This window comes from Drosophila takahashii, chromosome 3L, assembly GCF_030179915.1.
Source record: "Drosophila takahashii strain IR98-3 E-12201 chromosome 3L, DtakHiC1v2, whole genome shotgun sequence".
Taxonomy (NCBI): Eukaryota; Metazoa; Arthropoda; class Insecta; order Diptera; family Drosophilidae; genus Drosophila; species Drosophila takahashii.
The window spans coordinates 10,167,465-10,183,423 of record NC_091680.1 but is presented as its reverse complement, the minus strand read 5'-3'; the positions used below and the strand labels follow the sequence as shown (position 1 = coordinate 10,183,423).

General features: G+C 40.2%; 7 protein-coding genes across 7 annotated transcripts in view; 4 read left to right on the top strand and 3 right to left on the bottom strand.

The window, feature by feature from the left end:
• The window catches only part of LOC138911801 (alcohol dehydrogenase 1-like), a 176,248-nt gene that overhangs the window by 104,072 nt on the left and 56,217 nt on the right, over positions 1-15,959 (top strand). The window lies entirely within an intron of this gene.
• On the bottom strand, positions 641-1,268 carry LOC108067221 (neuropeptide-like 3). Its single transcript, XM_017156137.3, has 2 exons — positions 1,183-1,268; positions 641-1,119 (listed from the first exon to the last, which is right to left on the bottom strand). Exons 1-2 carry the CDS (start codon positions 1,192-1,194, stop codon positions 778-780), a joined length of 354 nt encoding a protein of 117 aa, XP_017011626.2. The 5' UTR covers positions 1,195-1,268; the 3' UTR covers positions 641-777.
• LOC108067226 (uncharacterized) lies at positions 7,032-7,788 on the top strand. The gene is made up of 2 exons (XM_017156143.3): positions 7,032-7,184; positions 7,253-7,788. Exons 1-2 carry the CDS (start codon positions 7,173-7,175, stop codon positions 7,598-7,600), a joined length of 360 nt encoding a protein of 119 aa, XP_017011632.2. The 5' UTR covers positions 7,032-7,172; the 3' UTR covers positions 7,601-7,788.
• Nplp3 (Neuropeptide-like precursor 3) lies at positions 10,321-11,090 on the top strand. Its single transcript, XM_017156131.3, has 2 exons — positions 10,321-10,481; positions 10,585-11,090. The coding sequence occupies exons 1-2, from the start codon at positions 10,470-10,472 to the stop codon at positions 10,843-10,845; spliced, it is 273 nt and encodes a 90-aa protein (XP_017011620.1). The 5' UTR covers positions 10,321-10,469; the 3' UTR covers positions 10,846-11,090.
• Positions 11,509-12,425, bottom strand: LOC108067210 (A-kinase anchor protein 14-like). The gene is made up of 2 exons (XM_017156129.3): positions 12,045-12,425; positions 11,509-11,981 (listed from the first exon to the last, which is right to left on the bottom strand). The coding sequence occupies exons 1-2, from the start codon at positions 12,054-12,056 to the stop codon at positions 11,583-11,585; spliced, it is 411 nt and encodes a 136-aa protein (XP_017011618.2). The 5' UTR covers positions 12,057-12,425; the 3' UTR covers positions 11,509-11,582.
• Positions 12,433-13,071, top strand: LOC108067182 (A-kinase anchor protein 14). The gene is made up of 2 exons (XM_017156086.3): positions 12,433-12,534; positions 12,596-13,071. Exons 1-2 carry the CDS (start codon positions 12,523-12,525, stop codon positions 12,992-12,994), a joined length of 411 nt encoding a protein of 136 aa, XP_017011575.2. The 5' UTR covers positions 12,433-12,522; the 3' UTR covers positions 12,995-13,071.
• LOC123003076 (uncharacterized) lies at positions 13,631-13,967 on the bottom strand. Its single transcript, XM_044394538.2, has 2 exons — positions 13,956-13,967; positions 13,631-13,885 (listed from the first exon to the last, which is right to left on the bottom strand). The coding sequence occupies exons 1-2, from the start codon at positions 13,965-13,967 to the stop codon at positions 13,658-13,660; spliced, it is 240 nt and encodes a 79-aa protein (XP_044250473.1). The 3' UTR covers positions 13,631-13,657.

The following is a 15,959-nucleotide window of genomic DNA, read 5'->3' as shown; positions in this document are numbered from 1 at the left end:
TTAATTTAAAAATACAAATTTAAAGCGGGTTTTCTTTTGTAGTTTCGTAACACCAAACCGCCATAAAATGGTAATATTCAAATCCTTCTTTACCGCCATTAAAAATTTATTTTTTTGGCTGACATATTGCATAATGAAGGCGGAATAAGGAATGTCATACCTTCTTGAGCTCGTGATTTAATTTCCAATCGGATGGCAATCAAACCTGAAATTTAAAAATTTTTGACCATTTTATCAAAAAAACATGATGTTACCCCTTAAAAAAATATGAAATTTCGATAAAAAATAAATTGTTCGGAAAATGGTGCGGATCGTTAGCTTATGTTGCTAGCTTTCCAAAACAGTGACTCTTTTGGCTGTAAACCTTGTTTCATCGAAATTATGACTACAAACTCGCTATAAAATGGAACTTTTGCATTCAATTTTTGTCTTTTTTTTCTGTCCTTAAAAAAGGCTTACACTATTAAAACACCATTAATTTAGAATTTTTAAGAAACCTCAGACCTTTATCAAAGGTTTGATGATTTTCTGTTCCCTTTAATGGTGTTATAGAAGAAAAAGTTGCCCTGCCAATTCGAAGTGCTTAATATTTATAGAACACCACAGGATTATTTTGAGCATGAAACATGGATTTATTTACATCAGTCGAAATGTGAGAGAAGAAAAACAAAACAGCAGGGTGAAGAGAATAAGCTTGGGATCGGGGTGAGGTTGTTAGCCATAGTTGCTAGCCCACGCAAAGCCATCCAGGACCTTCTGAGAAAACCCTTCTCCCCTTTACCAGGATGGGGCCCAGCCATGTCCAGCCCAGCCGTGTCCGGCCCAGGGGGACGAGAGGAGGGTCGTGTGCAGGGCAGGGGCCGCATAGGTCTTGATGATGGGGGCGGCATAGGTCTTCAAAACGGGGGCCACAATCGGCTGGATGATGTGGGCCGAGCTGTGCACCTGGCTGATGCTCTGATGGGAGACGGCACTGGGCACCGTCTTGATGATGGCGCCCACCTTGGCCAGGGCAGGCTCATGGATAATGGCCGGGGCGGCATAGCTATGGAGCAGCGGACCAGACTCCAAGTAACCAGGACGGGCAGCCACCATGGCGATTAGAGCGAAGAACACCACCTTTGGGGGTAAAATTTAATATTAATTATAAAATCTATAACTCCCTCTTATAGATTAACTCACCAACTTGTACATTTTGCTAATCCTTGCGATCCTGGTGCGCTAGCTATTAACTGAACTACTGAACTGTGGGTCTGTGTTGACGCCTCGCCGAATTGTGTTGTTAGCTCCAAATTTGCAACGGCTTTTATACTGCCAAAAGGCGGACAGAGCAGAGCAGAGCAGAGTGCCCCATGTGCAGCCGAATCTTAAAATGCAGAAAATACAATAATAATAATTTTGTTGCTTTTTTCCTTCTTCAAGCATCGTTAGGAAAAGCTGAAAAATAACGCCAACGGCCAAAGGGGAGAACTGAACCGAACCGATGTTTGCATGTGCTAGGCTGCAGCTGATTCGCTTTGTCTTGGTTTGCTTTTGGCCAAAAACCCCCCCTTGACAACACACAACGGCCAAATGGCCAACTGACCGAGTGGCCACTGCCCACCTAAGACATCGTACCCCATCAGGTTGCAAAAAAAAATAGAGGGAAAAAGAAACCAGTCAAAATGTAATGTCTGTCTGTCTCACTGGGTTGCGCTTGCGGACGCTGGGCTTTTGGCCCACTCGGGCAGTTGGCCAGCAGCCGCCACTTGCATCACTTCAGGCCGAGAGACAAGCGTCGCGACGCTGAAAATGCGGTTCACACTTGTCATTTTCCTCCTCGATTTTGACCGTGAAAATTCACCGTGGCTGCAACACGCACAACCCGCCCCAAAGTAGCCCAAGTTCAATGTAAACGCACTTGCGTGTATCTGTCATGGCCGAAAAACATAACTGGCTCTAATGTGCGGGGGACTTGGCCAAGGGGGATCGACGTCTCGGTAGAAGATGAAGGAGAAGGCCAATAATCAAACCGGGTTGAGTTCAGTTGGTCTGTTGTGTTGGGAAAGGAATGTGCGCAAACTTGCTGGCCAATTTGCTTGCCCATCACGTCAGCCGACGAACGCGTAACGAAATGAAAATGAATTTCTTCATATTTTTAGCAAGTTCCAAAGTGGTTTTTTGTTTACTTCTTTTCACTTTCTGTTTAGAGATGAGCTAGTCGAAGTTACTGGGAGGATGTCGGTAAATAATACTTAATATTTAATATTGATTTTTATTTTGTATGTAGGTAAAATTTTTGTATATTTATTTTAATAATCTTTTGATTACTTTTTTTTAGTTTCTGAATATTTGAATATTCAAAAGGGTATTTCACATATGTGGACTTTAGAAATTGCATAAAGAAACATAAAGAATTAATTGAGCTCCCAATTCTTTTAGGGACATAAAGATGTGAAAAGATCTGTAAATAATGTAGCGTTATTTTTCTCAAGTTATAAATATAAAATAAAAACCTATTTTGGCAAAATAAATTGATGTCAAAATTTCTCATTTCGTTTTACTGTATCAATATTTTTACCGGGCACTCCCTTCCTTTCTCCACCCCTTTTTATCCGTTCGTTTTTTTCAGGTTATGCTAATCTCGGCTTGCAATTGTCTGGCATAACAATGGCCAGCTAGACGGGCCAGCGATAAAGCACCAGAAGGCACAGGCCCAACCACAGTCGTAGCCACATCCCACATAGAATCGCACTCGGGACTGGTCTGGAGTTCCGCTTTGTGTAATAAGCAAACATCGATTGCGATTGCGCAGGCGCACGGATCACACATACGCGGAGGGGCAGTGGTGTAGAAAAAAGGGGTCTTTTTATAGTTGCATGCTAAAAACATTATAGAAGTTTATTTGTAAGATATAATAAGGATACTTTAAAAAAAAAATCATAAAAATCCCCCCTTACCGAATAAGAATGGTTAAGTACACGCCACTGCCCCAAAGTAACAAACACAACTGTACTTTCAATAGTGTTCAACTTGAGTTGTATTTGCCGCCGTTATGGTGATTTGTCAGCAATTTTTAGCATGATTAATGAATGCTCCAATCTGGCGACATAAACCCCCCACCCCTTTCCAATTGTTAGCCGAAATTCTTGAGTGACTTTTAATAGATTTGAGTCTATTTCTGGTAAATTCCTTGGCAATATCCGGGCCGTGTTTGTACCAACAAGCTGTGCGCCAACATCTGCGGTATACATAGTATCTCTCTTGGGATCTTGAGTTGTACTGCTCTGGGGGTAATGTACGCCTTATGGCCAGCAGGCAAGTGACAGTTCTGCCGTTTCGGTTTATTTTTCTGTTTCTGCCAGTGCATTGCATAACACTGGATACAACAAGATCACTACTAGCCACATTAAGAAATGGCCAGGCAATTATCATGCGGGGAACCAGTTCCTCGGGCAAACTCCGTTTCGATCGCCCCTTATCGCCACCGTTTAGCACCAAACTCAATTTCGCTTTTAATTAGAGACATTCGAGCTGATCTCAGACTAAGCGTAATGAACAACAATTAAGCAGCGCTTAAAGATCAATTACTTTGAGGTAAAGAAACACTTGTTGACAGTCTTTTAGACGTCATTATTTTTCTGACTTGTTCTTGCCTTAATTACCTCTATCTTTTCAGTGCTTCCGAGTCTTTCAATATTAACTTCTGATCTGCCATTGTGCTATTGTGATTTTTATACAGGTAATTGGCTGGAAGGTCGGAACAGATCAGACGAAAGAATATGAACAACGTTTGGTATGATGTAAGTAATGTATTGAACTCATAAATGAGGAAGTAGTTATGGGAAATCAATTGGAAAAATAAGTCAGTAAAGTGTAAGAGAACTAAAATGGATTTCGATTATATTTAATGAAGAGACGATATTAATTTAAAATGCATAAAATCTAAAGAATGTCTCTCAAAACTAGTTAGTTTCTGTTCTTAGTTCTAAGCATACAAATACATTTTTTCGGATTTTGTAAAATGACTCCCTAAACAAAAGATACAAAATAAATTTATTGAAAATTCTTAATTTGCATATATACATTTTTATTTAATAAATACTAACGAATAATAAAAACGTCAATTATTTTACGAATGATTCGGGTATAAAAAGCCTCCCATGGTTTTTGTACAAAAAACACATCAAGTCAGCCGCCTACTAATGTAATTCAAAACTAAACTCATTAACTTGTCCATAAACTTTAAGTACAAAAGCATTCAGACCAGACAGCGCGCAAGACTCAAAATTAGTTGACCATTATGTTAAGCGAAATTGAATATATTTTGCGGGCTTTGTTGTTTGTGTTTTGTTTGTTGGCCAAGCCCGAATGGCTGCAGTTGCCAAACACTCCCGGCCACAAATACAAATGATCCGACCTGTCCTGTTGGCACGGTTCACTCAGGTGTCAGAGCGCTGGACACTCAGAAACTCGGCCATAGAGTCGAATAATCTGGCCAGAAGGAGCATTACGCAAATGGCAACCGGGTGAGAAATGCGCTGCAGCTGCGGCAAGTGGAGCGGCATATTAAATTCATTTTCATTTGGCCCCCCCGAGTAATTACGTTCGAGTAACTAACTGCTGGCGGATACTCGACGAGCTCCCAACAGGTGGCCAAGCGACCAATTGGCCATTGGCCACTCGCTAAGGTCAGATGTGTCCATCAATTGAACGGCGGCGGCGGCATTCTCGGCACAGAATTGGATGTGCTGCGTCAGCGGATGCCTGACTTGGTTCGCAATTAAACTGCACTAACATTGAAAATAACTCGAGATTCCGAACCGAAGATAATGCCGACTGGGGCTCCCACTAACCCACTGAACTGAATCGAGCATTTTTTGGGTGGAGTGCTGTTGCAAAACTCGCTGCAACCCGTTTATGCCGCAGATGCAGTGTTTCCTGGTCGCGATAAGCCGAGCAATTGAATACATTGTGGGCCGTTTTTTTTTTTTGGGAGTGCTGACCAGGGACCCCAGCGAATTGTTGTGTAAATATTTACCCCGCTAAATGCAAATCATGATTAATTTACGAGACCCCCCTATACCAACTTCGATCCCCTCTTACGATGACATTTCAGCACTCGCCGTCCGTGTTGGCTGTCAAAATACCAAACGACATTCTAATGAGCTCGTGCTCTCGGCTCAAGTGTTCTAGTTTGCCATGGAGCTGAGTCCGCTGTTCTGCCGTTCGTGAACTTTTCCAGCCAACAAGATGACAGGGCGCAAATGGAAGCCTTAAATATCACAATCGATGGCAGACAGAAGCGAAGCTTAGCAACTGCAGTCAACATAATAGCACTCAAGATGAGCTCCAAGTTCGATTTTGATGTTTCTTTTTATAGCTTAGATACTTGGATACACACAGCAGGAATCTCGGCAGCAAACATTTATTTAAAAATTATACTTCGTTTAAAATCTAGGTCTAATCAGTAATTACTCTTCATATTCATACGTATAAGTATCGATTGTAATGTCTTAAATGTTAGAAAAATTGTAAAATAAAACTTTAATTATGTAATAAAAAATATTACATTAACTCTTTCAGCACTGGTATACAAACTGAATTAAATGTTCTTAACAAAAATGAACAATTATACAGCTTATCATCAAACAAGTTTATATTTTTCATATTTCAACAAGTCGTAAAAAATGCATTTTAAATTATTACACGTATTTAAAGCTATTATTTTGATCGCTAGTGTAAAAACTTATATGACGCCAGAAATGTCTAGATCTTGATTCTCACACATTAAAAAAAAGGTAGTGTTTTTGAGACACATTCTCAGACCCAAAGATAACATAGACATAGACGTAGGCAACTAATTTCCACGACAAAAAAAACTGCAACAATTAAATTGGCAAGTGTGAATTTCCGCTGACCAAGAAACAAAAACAGAGGAGGTCGAAAAAACAAAAATGCGATGCTGTAAAACCAACAGCAATTTGCGGGCCAAAAACTGCTGGTAGTCAAGGTCGCAGCGGGGCAAATGTAACACTGGCATAAATTATGCTACTTACAATACACAGATACAAAAGCAAATACAGGGACAATTTGCAACTGGCATTCGTCTAACGGTACGAGCGAATCTCAAGCGCGAATTGCAATAAAGTTGCAGCAGCAACATCGCCGGCAGAAGCAGCAACAATTACCATTACAATTACCATTGCCAATTGCAGCAGACAAACATCGAGAACAGAACGGCGACAATCGCTGGGATATTATAGTAGTAGTATAAGTCTTGCCAAAAGTAAAAAAGAACAGCAGCGACAACCTTAAGATAAGCTTTCTGAATGAACACATAAGCAACTGATCTTCTAGTAAAAGGTATATCAGCGATGGGAAAAAATGTAAAAAGAGGTTTAAAACAAGTTAACAATGAACAATGCACCCTTAAGGAGGTACTCTATAAATACATAAACTAGTAGATTAAATAATAACTTTAAAATATATTTAGGTTTTATATGGAGCTTTATTTTTTATGAACCCTATACCTATAAATTTTGAATACTTTAAATTAATATATAAACTTTAAAGCAAACAAAAGTGTTATATCATGCAGTTAAGATCGGTTCGCTTAGTCCGAAACAATGCAATACCTGAAAACTAGGTACTTAAAGTTCTGATAACTTGGCTAATATATTAATTCTATTTTTTATTTTGGTATACGATTAAAGCATTCCCATAGCAGCATCAATCGGTGTGTCTGCCACCTCATTGAACCCAACCGTGGTAGAGTTCAGCGCTTGGGGTTGGAAGGGGTCGATGGATGGAGCGTCTCAGACACGAAGCGATGGCTGCGGGTAAACAATGCGGCGCTTGACAAAACTCTCTGCGAAAATAAAAACGGCAGACAAGGCAAAAACAACAATTGAAATGAAAACGAAACGAGCTGCAATTACAACGGCAACAACTTCAGGCTGCAGACGGCGAACTGCGGATGCAAACGCAAAGTTCCACAACATTGAAGCCTCTCAGCGGCGGCGGATATGGCAACGAGAGCATCTGCATCTCCATCTGCAACTGCAGCGGAATCTGCAGCTGTTGTTGGTAGCCAAATGGCTAGGTGGCAAGTGAATAAAAGCCACCTCCACTCCATCGAGTGGCATCAGTTGCAAGCAGCGAGCCACCGAGATTAATCAGCCACCCACAAAATGATGAAACTGGTAAGGATAACGCGTCGCGAACTCAAGAACCGCTCTAAGGATATTGCGATATAACGAAAACCCCACAGGTTCTATCGTTACTCTCCATCTGCGCCCTCGCGGCAGCTCGTCCTGGCTTCCTGCACGGCCACCACCACCACTATCCGGAGATTCCGTACTACCCACACCACCACCATGTGGAGCCGCTGCACTACCACCTGCCCGCCGCCGTCTCCCACCAGAGCTCCACGGTGGTGCACAGCGTGCCGCACCACATCATCAAGCCGGTGCTGCTGCCCACCGTGGTGAAGACCGTGGTGCATCCTCCGATCATCAAGGCCTATCATCCTGCGCCCATCATCAAAGCCTACCATCCGTACGATCCCTTCCATCTGCACCACCATCACGACTTCCACGATTACCACCATCTGCACTAAATGATTTACGACGATTAACGATTGACAATTGACGATGATGACTGATGATCGATAATGATGGCTGATTACCGATAACGACGACGGGGAGAATGCAACCTTTGTATGCTGTGTATGTTTGCGTGTGTCGATTGTTCATGTGTAAAGTCCAAAAGGATGTTTCGCTGTAAGCTGCTGACTATGCTATTCCATCTATCCTTAATACTGTACATAAAAGATCCAATATCTAAAAGTTTGGTTTGTTTTTGGGGGAAGTGGGGAAAGTAAAGGATAAGGATTTGAAAATTCAAAATTTAAGGAACTAAAAATCAAATAAAATGTCCTTAATACTGTACATAAAAAGTAAAATATCTAAAAGTTTTGTTTGTTTTTTAGAAAAGTGGGGTAAAGTAATATAACTAAGGTACCTAAGGTACTTCCAAAGGACATGGAATTTAAAACACTAAAAATAAAATAAAATATAATAATAGTTTGATTGCACAACTAATCATTTGGGTAACCATTTGATATTAATCTCCCTTTATTTTCAGTTGTAAATTAATACTGGAAGTGCCTGAAATGAGATCTGATCTAATTGTGGCGCAACCGCACTACAAACGCTTCCCCATATCGAGGTGACATAATTACCCTGCCATCGCAATTAACCGAAAAAACCATTCGATACATTCGAGGAGGGATGGCACATTTCCCATGGTGACAACACACGTTGCCACTACATGTGGCAACTGAAAATGCTTTTTCAGTGTTATGCAAATCAGTGCATAAGCAGATGACGAATGTCTATGCAGGCGGGACGAGGGGAATATATCTATGGTATTGGCCAAGAGAGGTGATAAATAGTTGCTGTTGCCGCCGCTGCAAGCAATTTTCCATTGTGAACTGGCTCTGAGATTACAGCCAGAAGGGATCCAGATCTATTTCAAGTTCAAGTCTATTTGGCTTTTGCAATTCAATCGGCGCTTTGCATAAGCAAATGCAAATTGCCCGTGTATCTTACCCACACTGAACACAGCCGGCAATATCTATTCGCATTCGGAATTAGCTTAATCCGCAAACATTGCCATAAAGCCAGGCAAATGGGATATTCAAACATTTAATGTGACATAAACATCAATTAGAAATTGCCAATTTGCAATAAATATAAGTTGTGGGAGGGTTCAAGTATTAGACTTCCTCTCTAGTACGCCTCTGTTTACTACACAAATAAGTATTTACTTCCTTGTTTGGTGCATTAAAATCAAATCAAAATCAATATCAATCACCAACTAACCCTGAAAACTTTTCGCTTTTTGTTTTGGCCTGTCTTTTCATCGCCCAAAATTAGCCGCAAATCGCTTATAGTTTAAGCCAACTTTTCTGAATGGTTCGCTGACCGGCAAACGAGAAAAATAAAATACAAATAAAATAATAAGCAATAGATTCGGCAAGGTAACTGCGGTTTTTGTATTATTTTAGTGGCACGTGATTCGGTAGCTCATTATAGGTAAACAAACGAGCGAATGGCAAAGGGGAAAAGATGTGAAGATACAGATAAAAAGTGTGGTTTTCTTTTTCTATACGAAAAACATTAGCATTGGGGGGTTATTTTATTTATAATATCAGTAAATATTTTAAAAATATTATAAAATATTTTTGATAGTATATAGCAATAGTAAAGCAACGAATATTAAATGGGTATAAACTAGAAGTTTTTAGCTCCCGAAAATCCATCCTTTATAGAAGGTTTTTCTGAATTATAAATATGTTTCCTGATCTCCATGACGGCATTGTAATAACTCACTGCCTGCGACAGCGATCATAAAATGTGTCTGATGTGCTAGTGTCGCAGTATTGCACAAGACAAAATCGCTTTGGAGACAATCTCTGTCGATTGACCGAGCCCCGGGGCAAGTTGGCTGACCAAGTGGTCTACCAACTGCCCGCCGGCGTTATTGGCAAGTCACATTAATCAACGTTTCGCCAAGTTGGGACTTAATTTATGCAAGCCAAAAGTGCAAAGAGCAAGCCTCTCTTCCCCTCTTCCCCTGCCAACTAAGCCGCTTGAGTAGATTCTTTTCTTGGGCTCACATTACACATATTTTCCCCCCGACATGATTCTATTTATTTGTTTGCTTAATTGTGCGACGCATGCAACAGTGTCAAGTATACGCCGCATAGCCCCAAGTGAGAAATCGAAGGGGAGGGAGTCTACTTAGAACATGTCTCGCATTGCATAAATCATAAGGCGGCGAAATCGAATCGAATCGAATCAGATCGCTTTGAAGTGGCCAGTCAACTGGGGGAGAACGAGTGCACTGGGCAGAAAAGTCATTAAAAATTATAAAAATATATATTTTGTCATTAAAATATATAAAGTCATTAAAATAGAAAGAGACTTTTTATTTTAGGAACTTAAAATAAAAAAATATATTTTGTGGTAACTGAGCTAAAGAGAACAGATTTTTAAAATTTAAACTTGAAATTATTTATATTTTAAAAAGCAAAAAAAATCGTTAGCTTGTCGAAAGTAGGGACTGTATTTATTAAATTTATTTGTAATTAATATTTTATGACTATATTAAGAATCCGTTATAATAAAATATTTTTATTAGCATTTAATTTTTTATTGTGTGACCGGGTAAGACGAGAACCTGCCCCCGGAAAGGTTTGCATTTTGTTCGGTTCAGTTTGGTTCTATGTGGCTTAACTTGGCTTGAACGCTGGGGAAAATGTGTTTGTTGCCGGGCTAAATGAGTGCAGAGTGCAGAGGCGTGTTGGCGACCCATTTAGAGAGACTGCCGACTGCCAATTGCAGTTCTGATTAATCTGTATAAATAGGCCAGTCGGTAGTGCAATTCTATGTCAAATCGTTGCAAACCATCGACAAAACAAAATGTTCAAGCTGGTAAGTGGTATAAGCAAGAAAAAAAGGATATTCTTAAAAGAATTTAAATGCAAAAATGGGATTCTAAAATATTGATTTAATAATATTCCTTTCCCCTTTCCAGTGCGTCTTCGTTGCTCTCCTCAGCCTGGCTGCTGCTGCCCCAGCTCCTGCTCCTGCTCCTGCTCCCGCTCCTGGTCTGATTGCCCCTGGTCTGGTGGCTCCAGGACTCTGGGGACCCACCGTCGTGGGATCTCCCCTCCTGGCTCCCCAGGTCGTGAGCGTGGTGCCCGGTGCCATTTCCCATGCCGCCATCACCCAGGTGCATCCTTCCCCGCTGCTGGTCAAGAGCGTCCATGGTCTGGGACCCGTTGTGATCGGTTAATCCGGTTATCCAGCTATCCAGCTCGAAGATCCAGCCACCCATATATCTCACCCACACGCCAGCCATTCAGCTCCTGTTCAACTTTAGCATTTTCCTGCGGATTACTTCAATCACGTATCCTGTGCCCTGTTTATAAAGCAAGCAAATCCAGCAATGAGAAGAAAAAAATCACAAAAAAATGTTTAGACACTAAAATACATTCCAAGCAATAAATTACCTACCATACTTGTTATAGCGAGCGAAAATGTTTTCCGATTTTTTTATTCAATGGATTTTTACAGCAGCCCTAAAGTAGGCAAAAAAAAATATTTGACGATCGAAAGGTGAGTATAAGACTTTTATAAGAATGGGAGGAATACAAATCCATTGTTTTGCCTAAAGAAGAAGAAATATAAAGTTAAATAATTGCATTTATTTTAACCTTAACTTTTTAAAAAATAGCACGGTAGGTCATAGGATTATATATAAATTTAGTAAGACTTCATAAAATACCATTTGTAATGTTTAAAAAAGCTCTTTAATATCTTTACTTTAAATAAATTTGTATTTATTTACGTATCCAATAAATGTTGTATACTTTAGGCTTGCAATATTTATTTCCTGCTTTTAGTGTTTAACAAATCCTTTAATTTTCCATCCCTTTATATAATAAAACACAATCGATTAACTTGTTATGGAAAACGAAAAACATTTATTTAAACAAAAAATCGTAAATACTGTATCACATATTTGAATCCTTAATGGTGCAGGGTGTAGGCCAGGGGAGCGGAGTGCACCACTGACTTGATGAGGGGAGCAGAGTGGACCAGAGGCACGGAGTGGACCAGAGGAGCGGAGTGCACCACGGGCACAGAGTGGACGACTGGAGCGGCATGGACGACGGGCACGGAATGAACCACTGGAGCAGCATGGACATGGACAGCGGGTTGGGTGTAGGTGGTGGTCTTCACGATGGGGGCAACCACCGGCTGCACCACCGCCTTGCTGTGCACCTGGGTGATGCTCTGGTGGGAAACCGCCGAGGGAGCCGAGTGCACCACCGAACCAACCTTGGCCAGGACGGGCTCATGCACCACATGGTGGGTCTCGATCAGACCAGCGTTGGCGGTGGCAACCAGGAGGGCGAAGACAGCAACCTGGGATGGGTAATATATTATTTTGGAGACCTTCTTTTTTCTCCGGAAATCCTCTATACTTACGAATTTGAACATCTTGAGTGGGTTTTTGGTAGGTTGTTTTTGGGGTAAGCTCAGAGAGATGACTGATGCTGGTGGAACCTGCCGATGAGGCTTATATAGCAACTAACCAACGCAGGCTAAGGGCTCAAACAGCCAGAGACTTCGGCTACCGAAGTTGTCCACCTTGGGGGGCTTTTGATAAGGCCCGAGATACTTTAGTCTTCGGGCTCCAACGATCTTTCGAGCTTTCGGCAATTGGCAATCGGCTGCTGCAGCAACGAGAAATCATAATGAGCCGACTTCGCCTCGATTTCGGCTCTCGATCCGATCAAAGACGGGTCATGCAGGGGCGTAGTGAAGGTCAGTGGTTGGGCTTCAAGCACTCGATGCGCTTTCGAGGTTCTATATAAGCTAGGTTTGCTGTTCCCAAACATCATCAGTTATTCAACGAATCTTTTGAAGTTAACAAGCATACCTTGCCTAAAAAACAATTATCAATATGTTCAAATTCGTGAGTAACGCAAGGAATATTATCCTCTGGCTTTATAGTAACTTAAGTTTTTACTCTACAGATCGCCGTCGTCGCCCTCCTGGTTGCCACCGCCAACGCTGGTCTGATCGAAACCCACCATGTGGTGCATGAGCCCGTCCTGGCCAAGGTTGGCTCGGTGGTGCACTCGGCTCCTTCGGCGGTTTCCCACCAGAGCATCACCCAGGTGCACAGCAAGGCAGTGGTGCAGCCAGTGGTTGCCCCCATCGTGAAGACCACCACCTACACCCAACCCGCCGTGGCTGTCCATGCTGCTCCAGTGGTTCACTCCGTGCCCGTTGTCCATGCCGCTCCAGTCGTCCACTCTGTGCCCGTCGTGCACTCCGCTCCTCTGGTTCACTCCGTGCCCCTGGTCCACTCTGCTCCCCTCATTAAGTCGGTGGTGCACTCCGCTCCTTTGGCCTACACCCTGCACCATTAAAGCCCTTAAATTGCTTGTTTGTTAACCAATTATATGAAAACTAAATAAAATTCTCAAAAGTATTATTGATCCTTAAATTACAAGATCGTTTATTTCATTGATTATGGAAAAGCAAAAGGAACAACGGTTAAAATTTAACGAATCATGTAAGATTATAGAAATAGTTAAGATAAATTCCAATTATAGTACAATCAGTATATCTATCCATATTTAAAAAATCGTAAAATTTATTCAGAAAAAAAATATTCAATCAATTTTAAAGACCTGCTCTTTCTGTTAAATATTTTAAAAATTAAAAGTGATAATTTACTATGATTTAAAATTCCTAAATATAATAGTAGCTAAACTATTAAATTCATTCCTATATATAGAACATAAAACATGTTAAGTAGTTTACTTTATTAATAACATTTTAACATTTTATTAAATTTTAAATTTTTAAAGGGAATTAACAATGCTACAAATTTCCAAATATAACAGAAGCTAATCTATACATGTAAAGAATTGTTCATTACCAACAATTTAAAGTTTTCCTTCGATTACTTCTTAATAAATCGCAACCTAGAAACCCCTCGTAGAACAAAATATCTTCCACAACTTTTTATATGATAAATAATTTACAACAGTTTATTCAAGCAATAACAAAAGCAACAACAATGCAGGCTAGTGCCTTAACGTAAATGGTTTGCCATAATAGCAAAGTTCAAGCCAAGAAGACATCGAGTTTCCGTAGGTTAATGTGGGCAGATCCCTTGTCAAACTCCGATTACGAAAATTAAGGTGGTGGCCAGAACAGTCGGAAACTTGGCCCGCAGCAGGAAATGTCAGATTATGATGGATTTGGCAGGCCTGAACCCAAGCGAGGGCAACGATTACCAAGGTGTAGAGCAACTACAAAGGGAATTCAAAATTGATTGAATTATAAACTTTAAAATGAAATAAATACAATATTTTTACTTACCATTCTGTGCATGTTGAGGCGGCTGAAATTGGATCTAGTCTTAGTTTGAATTTGGCTCTGCGAAACTCCAGTAAGAACTCATAACCCACTGAGGCCTACGCAACGTTTATATAGCCAAATTGTCAATAGATTTGCCAAAATGACAAATGACACGCTGAATTTAATGAAGGTCTTACAACGGGTCTACTTAGCAAATCGATTGAATGGACCAAGAAACAGTTGTTGACGTGATCAGATCAATGATCCCTAAAGTATAACAATTGAACCTAAGACAAAATACGGACAAAACGCTTAATATTAAATTATAATCAGAAAGAAAACATACAAAATAAATCTAGTAATATTTAAAAAAGAAAACGATTGTGAAATTCCCTGTAATACAATAAAATAAAATAAAATATATATATTTGCCTGTTGGATTTCGCATTAATTCATGTTTTAGTAACATCAAATCGATGGGGGTTAGTAAATAAATTAATTAAATTAACATATGCCAGTAGCTTGTGTCCCAACCCATAAAATGTAGCTCAACAAAATCAAACTTGTTTATTTTATCCTGGGATGACTGATTGAATTGTCCCAAGCAAAAGCGATAAAGAAATAATCGGCCAGCATAGCTCCATAAAATTACAGAGACCGCAAATTAGGATTTACGAGAGCAGCGAACGAATTTCAATCAAGATGTGTGCATAATTTTCTGGGTATTCATTTTCCACATTACCAGTTGCCAGATGATTATCTTAAGTACGTGTAACTGTCGTCCGATCCAAAGCCGAGCCCCGAAAAGCCGAAAACCGAAAAAACAATGACACAGACGGCGAAACAACAACGTCCAGCTCGAAATTGTGGGTTAAGTGCGCGTGGGGCTTGTCCGGCGGATAACCTTGACATAGGGACTGCGACGGGGACGGAATCGGAATCTGGGACCGAATCGGGGGTCTTTATCTGTCACTCGAGCGGGCACTTAACAGCTGCTGGGCTGCTCGGCTGCAGTTGGTAGCCAGGTCTTTATGGTCTGGCCATGAATCACTTGAGAAGCCGCAGCCATCAACTGGACCCGTCGATGTTGCAATCTCGACTCCAGCCTCAATTTGAATGCAGGCGTACGCGTATAATTTACTGCGCTTTTGTTTGTGACCCGTTTAATGAAGGGCAAAGTCGAGGGTTCTGATTTGGGTCAAGTTCGGATATCAAATGGAGCAAACAGTTCTTTACTGTACCGATTGTATTTATTAAGAAAATCATTTTGTTTGTACATTTTATTTGAGAAATAATTCTTTTTTTAGACGTTTATTTTTGGGTATGTCTTTTATAGAGTTTTAAAACGTGTAGTCCAAAAAATTGATTCGTCATTTTGCTTCAAATTTATCGTAAAAAATAAGCTGTTTTTGGGAGGAATGTTACGCTTCTTAAGAATTAATTTCTATTTTTATTTTACCTTTGCCTTGTAGTATTTCTTATTTAGAAAGTATTTATAAATTGATATACATATCTTATTTTGACTGTGTCTTAAACCTTCTTTCCCAGAATTACATGTTCAATTTCAATTGATTTTAAAAGGTCACATTTATTCTTAGCTCATATGGTTCATTACCAAGTCAAGGTCTTTAAACACTTCTTATGCAATAATTTCTATTATTACATTTTGGTTTCTCGGAATTTCTTGTTCAACTGGAACTCATGTCCAGCTTACAACACAACATCTTATTTGGACTGTGTCTTAATCCTCCTTTTCTTCCTTATTCTATTACACGTTCAATTTCGATTGATTTTAAAAGGTCACATTTATTCTTAGCTCATGTGAGTCAAGGACTTAAAACACCTTTTGTCATAACCTTTAATTATGTGCACATCTTGTGACAATGTAACTGATGTTATATGAACAATCCTTATCAAATTGCCATCGATGGTATTTAGACTTTTACACATTGGCACATTCATTCATTAGCGTTATGTGGTAAAAGGTCATATAACGAGCACTTGTAGATGCATCCCCTTGAGCCC